The sequence below is a fragment of the Lycium ferocissimum genome, chromosome 12, assembly GCF_029784015.1.
Source record: "Lycium ferocissimum isolate CSIRO_LF1 chromosome 12, AGI_CSIRO_Lferr_CH_V1, whole genome shotgun sequence".
In the NCBI taxonomy this organism is placed as follows: domain Eukaryota; kingdom Viridiplantae; phylum Streptophyta; class Magnoliopsida; order Solanales; family Solanaceae; genus Lycium; species Lycium ferocissimum.
Genome location: NC_081353.1, coordinates 33,282,895 through 33,292,005, shown reverse-complemented (window position 1 = coordinate 33,292,005; position 9,111 = coordinate 33,282,895). Strand labels below are relative to the sequence as shown.

The following is a 9,111-nucleotide window of genomic DNA, read 5'->3' as shown; positions in this document are numbered from 1 at the left end:
TAAACTCTTAATCCCTTCCCCCTTACAACAACCCTATTGCAAGACCTTTACAATGGCTTTATTGCAAAGAACTAATCTTTACTAACTCTAGCCAAGTGAACACCACAAAAAGGTTGAAAATCTGTCCTACAAGAATTTCTTAAAAGTAGTGTAGGAATACAAGTTATGAACAAAAGACAAAGACTCAACACCTTAAAGGACTTAATCCATTGACATTGATTGGAGAACTGGTCCCTTAGTTGTTGCACCTTTGTTCTTGATGAGCACTTGGAGAGCAGCGACGACTACTAGTTATGAGAGAATGACTTTTCTAATTTGCAAAGTGTTAGTTTACACTTGTATAATGTTGTGTGTGTGTGTGTATGTATATATATATATAGGGATCAAGTGTTGAGGATAAAGGGACATTGCATCGTCCACTAGTACACTATAGCGTGCCGTCTTCTTCGCTGCTTCTTTGCCCGATCGGTGATGTCGGCGGCCTTTACGATTGTCGTAGAGTTGACCAAGTATCGGCCGGGACACGATCGCGTCTAGTTCCCTCATCTGGTCCCTTCCTCGACTTGTGGAAGTGAATTTCATAAGTTCATCTTGTGTTGCTGCCGCATTGCCGATTAGTACGGTCGCCCGGCTTTATGCCGTAGCAGTGATCGAAGCAATGACTAGAACCTGATCGCATCTAGTTCCTCATCTGGTCCCTTGAACGAGTTTGTCAAAATCATCAACACATGAAATATCATAAAGTTAACCTAGTGAACCTGATCGAATCAGGTTCCTCGAATAAGTTTGTCAAATCATCAAAATACGAAATATCATAGCTCGTCATTGATCTTATAGAGTACGTGAAGATTAGGGTAGAGGATGTAATTCTAAAAATAAAGGCAAGCACAAGGAAGAGCAAGAAAAAGAAGGGTCAGATGATGATGAGCTCTAGTCATCAAGAAGCTATGGCTACAATAATAGCTTTATGCTGCCTGAAGATGCCAAGGCTGGTGAGATTAAGGCTGAGATGAAGAATGGTGTTCGACTATCACTACTCCTAAAACTGAGAGTCCTAAGAAAGATGTCAAGGAAATTCAAGCTAGGTGAGCTTCTTCGATTCAAAAGAGTAATATATGTTACTTATATATCAAGTAGTATGTACATGGCATGGCGTTTCTATAATAAGTACTCTTGAGTTTCAAGAGGCTATGATCACGAGGGTGGTTTTGTTTTATTCTTTCCTTCTTTTCAACATTTCAACCCAAATAAACGATGAAAAATCTCTGTAATTGCTATGTTTTCTTTATTTTTCTCTTGGAAATAAATAAATTGATCAGTTTGCAGTCTGATATAAATTAGAATTATGAAATCTTAAGACAATATACAAAACGAAGACTTATAACAGTTTCACATCCCGTTCCGCCATTCTTATGGCTGGTCAGTTATGAATAAGAAGACATTCTTAAGGTTTGTTTTTGAAATCAAATTTACTTCCGATATTTCAGGTAACCAAGTCCTCCTTTTTCAGTGCTATGTTAGCCAGTCCTTTACAACTTCTGCTAACCTTCTACATTTCTGTCCAAAATATAGGAATAATTTTCTGAGTTACCCTTAACATATAAAGAGAATGACATGTCTCCCTCTTTCTTTTACAACGGAAAACGCAATTGATAGATAGATGAATACCAAAACAAAAAGAAAGGGGGATAATATGGAAAATTGGAATACGCTACGGATTTAATTGGACTAAGCTTTTGTATGGAAACTTACTAAGTGATCACTTTCAAAGTTAGAGAAACCCTTGAATTAATTAACAAAAATGGGCAATCCTGAGCCAAATTCTATTTTTCTGAAAACAAACAAGAGTTTAGAAAAGAACGGATAGGTGCAGAGACTCAGTGCAAGTTATCCTAACAAATGGAGTTAAATTCGTTGGTATAGGAATGTTTACATCGAAACTTCAGAAAGAAAAAGAATGAAGTTAAGGATAAACGCATATACATAAGTATTGTATACTATATCAAATGATTAATGACGACCTGAATCCGTATTTTTACTTTAAATAATAAAAGAATTGGTGGGAATCAATTCTACATAGAAGAAAGAATCCAATATTCATTGATCTTATCATACACTCTATAGTGATCTTGAAGGTTGATTCTACGAATAAAAATCTGGAGTTTGAGACATTGTCGGAAAAAGTCAATTGATTCAATTTTATTGTAATCAATAAGTTGGGTCTTGGGGACTTATGAATGGTACCACTTCAACAAGTAAATCTACGGTAGGAATAAGTAAGTTTAAAATTAGTTTTATCAAGTGCAGATATAGTATATCGTTCAAGTGGAAATTAATTTGTGAATGTGCGCACCCGATGCTAATGGAGTGGATTTGCATGGTCCTAATTACATAACTTCCCTGATATGCCGGGTAAGATCAAGTTGAGACAAATTTAATGTCCTTTCTTTATATAAAGCAGCCTGGCCATAACTCATAAATCATGTCTCAAATATTCATCTCTAGGAAAACTACAATCAGCAGCATCTTTAGTTCTGGTTGCAAAAACTAGAGCAATTTTTATGCCAAAAAAATAATTAAAGAAATTAGAGACATGGAGAAAATTATTCACATGGTTGTTTTTGGTGCTTTATTTGTCGCAATTTTGCTACAAGTCACAACAGCACAAACAGTGCATGTTGTTGGGGAGGATACAGCTTGGATTATACCACTCAATGGCCCTACAGCTTATGAAAGCTGGGCTTCTGACAGAACCTTCAAAGTTGGCGACACCTTAGGTATCGGTTTATTTTACTCGTCATATATATATTTTTTTTTACATAGTTCTTAAGAAAATATTAATTAAAAGAGTAATTTGACTAAATTATCCTTATTTATTGTTTAATCTCAATTTAATACTACTCTCTTTTCCATCACATTAATTTCTCTCCGCATTTATTAAAGGAAAAATGGGGGAAAATATTTAATTATATCTTGATTTTCTAAAATGATAACTATTTTGGACCATCTATTTTTTATAAAGACAAGAAGTAAAATGGACTGGAGGGAGTATATATACCATACAACTATCTCCGTAAAGAGTTGATTACTTAAAAGGTTACTTAACTAATGGAAATAAGTAAATGAAGTCACTTTTTTCTTTTTTTCTTTTTTCTTGTATTAGAGAAGCAACTTATTTTTTGTTATTAACCTAAAATGTTACTTTTCTTTCTTTTGTGTTTGAATAGTCACTTATCTTTTGTTATTTCGCTCAAAAGGTCACTTAAATAGAAAGTGATATATCCACCTTATTTTAATGATGTGACAACTAATTTTTTAAGCCAAAAATAAAAATTATACTCAACTCATTTTAACCAAAAGTCTCGTATCAGACTAGTACGGGATCCGTAAAAATCTCTTTATATGCTAGACAAATGTCCATAAATCCTTTTATATGCTAAACTAAATCTTTATCGGTAAAAAATGATACTCTAAATGCTTTGAATAAAAATTCTTAAGTAGGGAGAGTTTGGAAGCACCATCTGAGATGATTTTAGACTTAACTTAGGAAAATATGCTTCACAAAAAAATATGAATAATTGGTACAATACAATAATTAAACCTCTGTGGACGCGCCATGTGTTGGTTTGCTGATTCTTTTCTTTGAAAGAGTTTATTTGCTGACAGTGCGGGAGCTAAGACTCAGATAAACTATTTGCTTCTTAGGAAGGATGATAAAGCTTTGTATAGAGATTGCAAGGTTATTCCAAATGAGAATCTTCCGACCCAACATAGGCTCTTGGTGATGGATTTGGAGATCAAGAGGAAGAAGAAGTACAGGGTTGTGTGTGGCCGGCCTAGGATCAAATGGGTTAGCTTGACTACAGCCAGTGCCCAGGAGACGGAGGCGAATTTGATGACTTTGGGGGCTTAGGCAAGTAGAACAATATGTGGTATAGGACCGCTAGTTGCATTAGGAAAGTAACTAGAGAGGTGCCAGGGGTCTCGACAGGTAGATTTTGTGGGCATCGAGAAGACTAACGGTGGAATGGAGAAATCCAAGGAAAGATGAGGGCAAAAAAGGATGGTGCATGCATAGCTAGTGGAAATTACAGACGGTAGGAAAAGTTGGCGAATAGGGAAGGGTACAAGATGGCGAAGAAGGAGGCGAAATTAGCGGTTCCAGCGGTAAAAACGGCAGCCTTAATTTGAACACTTGTATGTAGAATTAGAGGGCGAAGGGAGGTTAGGAAGTTGTATAGGCTTGCTAAGGCAAGAGAGGAGGGCCCATGACCTAGTCAAGTGAAGTTCATCAAGGAAGAGGACGACAACGTACAGGTAGAGGAGGCACTCATTAGACGGAGATGGTGGTCTTCCTTCTATAAACTCTTGAATGAAGAGAGGTAGAGGTACAAGGACATTGAGCTAGACGATTTAGAACACTCAGAGAGGATTCACGATTTTGGGTAATGTAAGTGTATAAATGTTTAGGAGGTGAAGGGTGTTATTCGTAGGATGCACATGAGCAGAGCGACCGGTCTAGAAGAGATCCTGGTGGAATTTTAGAAGAACGCAGGCATGCCAAGTTGGGAGTAGCTGACTAGGCTATTTAATGTTGTTTTCAGGACGACAAAAATGCCCGAAGAATGGAGGTGAGTACAATGATTTTGTTGCACACAAACATGTGTGACATTCAGAGTTGCAATAACTATAGAGGTATCAAGTCGCTAAGCCACACTATAAAAGTTTGGGAGAGAATGGTGGAGATGAGGGTGAGGAGGGGTGTGTCTATTTCAGAGAACCATTTTGGATTCATGCCAAGGCGCTCAACAACAGAAGCCATTCATCTTGTGAGAAGGTTAGTGAAACAAAGACAGGAAAAGAAAAAAAGGACCTCTACATGGTGTTCATCGACCTAGAAAAGGCTTACGAAAAAGTTCCTAGAGAGGTACTTGGAGACTAGAGGGGTACATGTGGCATATACGATGAATCCAAGACCTGGGTGTGGATAGTGGGAGGTAATTTAGATCACTTCCCAGTTTCGATAGGATTGCACCAGAGATCAGCTCTTAGCCTGTTTTTATTTTCTTTAGTGATGGATGTATTGACACGGCATATCCAAGGAGAGGTATCATGGTGTATGTTATTCGCGGATGACATAGTGCTGATTGGTGAGACTCGCGGGAGATTTAACGCTAAGTTGGAGGTTAGGAGACAGACCCAGGAGTCTAAAGGATTCAGGTTGGGCAAGACAAAGATAGAATACTTGGAGTGTAAGTTTAGTGACATGACGCGTGAGGTTAACGTGGAAGAGAGGCTTGATACTCATACCATCCAAAAGAAAAGAAATTTCAAGTATCTTGGGTCTATTATCCAGGGAAATGGAGAGATTGACGATGATGTCACACATCGTATTCGTGCGGGGCGGATGAAATGAAGGCTCACAATACGAGTGATTGGCTGTAGATAGCTTCAGGTGAGGTAGAGATACAATGAAAAAGTATTGGGGAGATGTAATTAGACATGACATGACACAGTTACATCTTACCAGGGATATGACCTTAGATAGGAGGATGCGGAGGACAAGAATTAGGGTAAGTAGGTAGTAGAGTGTTGTCTCACTTTTCCTTCCTTACTAGTAGTCGTTGTATTTCTCATGTAGTTTCTTATCCTTTGTTTTCTGTTACTATCTACTGTCTATTGTTATTCGCTTAGCGTACTGTTTTGCTGTAATTACTATTCCTTTTTCCTTTATGACCTATTTCATTTTTGCTTTATCGTGAGTCGAGGGTTTATCAGAAATAGCCTCTCTACCGCCTAAGGTAGGTATAAGATCTGCGTACACTCTAGCCGTCTCAGAACCCGCTTGTGAAACTATATTGAGTGTGTTGTTGTTAGTTAGTTAGTTAAATGATATAAATTAAGTGATATAACATAATATATTCTAGTCAAATGTGCTAAGTAAAAAGGAATGAACAACCATCCAATTTAAAATGGGTTATTTAGCTTCAATTAGTGGACTTTTTTGTTAGCAGCATAATTTGGAAATGAAGTGTCGCTAGATGAATTTAAGCCAATCAAAAACCAATTACAAATACCAAGCCTGTAATTTTGGACATTGTTTTTTTTATGACAAGGGATCTGCATTCGTTATCCTTCGAATGCGCACAGGGAAAATCCCGCTCCTGTGTAATAGCCCGCAAACCAGAGATAACTCACACTAGGCAAGCCCCGTGCGACAAGCTCGACTCTTAAGACAAATATCCTGATGTCGTAGGCAAGGTGTTTCGAACCTGAAACCTCCATTATGGAAGCCCTATGCTCAACCAACTGAGGCCACCCTTGCGAGTTTAATTTTTGACATTTTCGTTAGTTGTTTAAAATATAAAGGAATTTTAGGCGTTGAATACTGGATAGGATTGGAGGTTTTTTGTTAATAGAAATAGATTGAGTTTAGTGTTTTCTATTTTATTTTATTTTTTTGCTTAAAAATCATGTCCCATGTCATTAAAAAGTGACCGGATATATCATTTTTCGGCTTGAGTGAGAAGTAACAAAAAAATATGTGACTTTTTAATTCAAAAGAAAGAAAAATGATCTTTTAACTGAAATAGCAAAATATAAGTGACATTTTTTATATATATATAAAAGAAAGAAAAATCTCTTTATTCTCTTATTTCTCACAGTTGAGTGAGCATTTTAAAAAATAACTCTCTGTATCAATATTCATTTTCCCTTTCCCTAAAGCTAGTCATGCAGGATATATCTTTAGCTTATACATTAAGCCAATGACAAAGTTAGAAATTTTGTTAAGGATGTTTAATAATTAATAATTATGTCTAAAGATAATATTTAATTTTATACGATGTACTCCCTTTGTCTCAATTTATGTGGCACACTTTCCTTTTTAGTATATTCTAAAAAGAATTAATGTCAATTTTCTATAATTAGAAATAATTTAACTTTAAAATTTCATTTTTACCCTTAATAAAATGTTTTGCAGTCACACCAGGGGCACCTTCATGGATTAGGGGGCCTAAACCGAAATCTTAGTTTGAGGCTTTAAAATTATATGTTTGAATTTTTTTCTTTTTAACCTTATAAATTGGGACGGAGGGAGTATTCATTTACATTTCAAGTCACAAAAATGCCTAAGGTTTGCTTTGTATCACAAATTTCAAAAGTCTTCCTTTTTTTTTTGAACTTTGTGTCTAATCAAACGGTACCACATAAATTGGGACGGATGGAGTATTCATTTATATTTCAAGTCACAAAAATGCCTAAGGTTTGCTTTGTACCACAAATTTCAAAAGTTTTCCGTTTTTTCTTAAATTTTGTGCCTAATCAAACGGTGCCACATAAATTGAGACGTAGGGTGTATAATTTTTTCTTTACCGAAGGTGTTCAACTTACATAACTATGCCCCGGCATTCTGGATAATATATACATGATATTTCTTGTTTTGTTTTTTTCTTCTAATTTTTGAACAGTTTTCAATTTTAATGCTCTGAACCATGGCGTGCAAGAAGTATCAAGAGCCTCATTTGAAGGGTGCAATATGGACAATGCTATAGGCGAAGCTTTGATGACATCACCAGCAAATTTTACTCTAACTCCTGGTGAACATTATTATATTTGCACGGATATCAAGCATTGTGAAGCTGGTCAGAGACTTGCAATTACAGTTGCAGGTACTTAGATGTGATGTAAGATACCAACAGCCTATCCGAACGCATTTCTGAACCCGAGATAAATATATATATATATATATATATATATATATATATATATATATATATATATACAATATATATATAGTATACGAACTCATAACTTTTAAAGATACAAGGGTTTCAATGTTAAGAATCTTAAATGTGGAACCCGTAAAACATAAAATCTGAATCCGCCTCTATCAGGTACTGACACTCCTGAAGCCAGCGACCCCACCTCCAGCACTGCTATAGACACTATACCTCAACCTTCTTCCTCGACGATCATGTTCGCCAGTTTTCTGCTTACTTTATCTTCGATTGCATTGGCAACTTTTCTTTAAGTAGATCCATATAGGAGGATGCTCAATGACATTTTCTATACCTGAGTTTTATCGAGCCCATGATATGATTTAAGTATGGGCTAGACTACTATATCGGAGATTTGTGCCAAAGCTTTTGCAATGTATTGCGCAATACTTGTTGTACTATTAATTAATTGTGTAAAAATTTAGAGATAAAGGAATATATAATATTCACTCGTTACAAGGATTTCAATATTAGAAATGGTTTCCAGAGTTCAGACAAAATTGTTAAAATACAATTGACTCTTATGTCGCGATAGGACACCTAACGAGCCACTACCCATAAGGCGGACCCTCTAAGCTAAAGCATGTCATAATTAAGTACTCCGTAATAAAAAAGAACATAGTCTCAAATTGGCTAAATATGCAAATAAGTATGGAAGTCAAGTAAAGTATAAGGCTGCCTATACAACCCCAAAATATACAAGTTATGGAGCTACTAATATTTGGGATACAAGATACGAGACGCAGCTTGATAAAGAAAATGCTAAGTCCACTAAGAGGAAGCGGCTTCCAAGATCTAATGGTGACACACCTCGACTGGAATGACTAAAGAAAGCAAGAGTCACTCATCATTTACGCCTGCTCCCCCTACACAAACCACAACAAGGATGAATTTAAATACACGGAAAGGTTATCGACTCACCCTCTCAGCTTACCCCGGAGGTATTCTCTATAAATTATTTGTAATTTATAAAGGCATAAACAAAGCAATACATGTAAAATTATACTAATATAAGAATAAAGGTTGTGTTGCATGCCCTACTTTCTACCCTAATCAATACCAGATTTTTACCTATGAGATAGAACACGTTACTCTACCTATTCCAAGCTAGCGTTTAGGAAATAGTAAAGAACGAGAACGTAAAGGACACAACAATTTTATGTGGAAACCACCCGGCTCACAAGGGTGAAAAAACCAAGACCTACACCTCACTAGGATTTTTACCAAAACTCCACTACAACGGTAAGCCTATGCAAATTCAAGTTACAAACTCTGTAACCTAGGAACTAACCTCTAATTCCTATCTCAACAATCTCCCTAGACTGTCGAGCCA

General features: G+C 36.3%; 1 protein-coding gene across 2 annotated transcripts; it reads left to right on the top strand.

Annotated features, from left to right (window-relative positions):
• Positions 1–2,465: 2,465 nt before the first annotated feature.
• On the top strand, positions 2,466–8,223 carry LOC132040718 (cucumber peeling cupredoxin-like). Of its 2 annotated transcripts, none has more exons than XM_059431384.1 (3): positions 2,466–2,777; positions 7,509–7,670; positions 7,896–8,223. In XM_059431384.1, exons 1-3 carry the CDS (start codon positions 2,594–2,596, stop codon positions 8,030–8,032), a joined length of 483 nt encoding a protein of 160 aa, XP_059287367.1. In that variant the 5' UTR covers positions 2,466–2,593; the 3' UTR covers positions 8,033–8,223. The 2 variants fall into 2 exon arrangements, with proteins under 2 accessions (XP_059287367.1, XP_059287366.1); XM_059431383.1 differs by having other exon boundaries at positions 2,471–2,777; positions 7,470–7,670.
• Positions 8,224–9,111: the final 888 nt, after the last annotated feature.

Coding starts and splice junctions, on each gene's coding strand:
- LOC132040718 (XM_059431383.1), top strand. CDS start 2,594: ATGGAGAAAATTATTCACATGGTTGTTTTTGGTGCTTTATTTGTCGCA. Junction 2,778..7,469: donor CAAAGTTGGCGACACCTTAG/GTATCGGTTTAT, acceptor ATTTTTGAACAG/TTTTCAATTTTAATGCTCTG. Junction 7,671..7,895: donor ACTTGCAATTACAGTTGCAG/GTACTTAGATGT, acceptor CGCCTCTATCAG/GTACTGACACTCCTGAAGCC.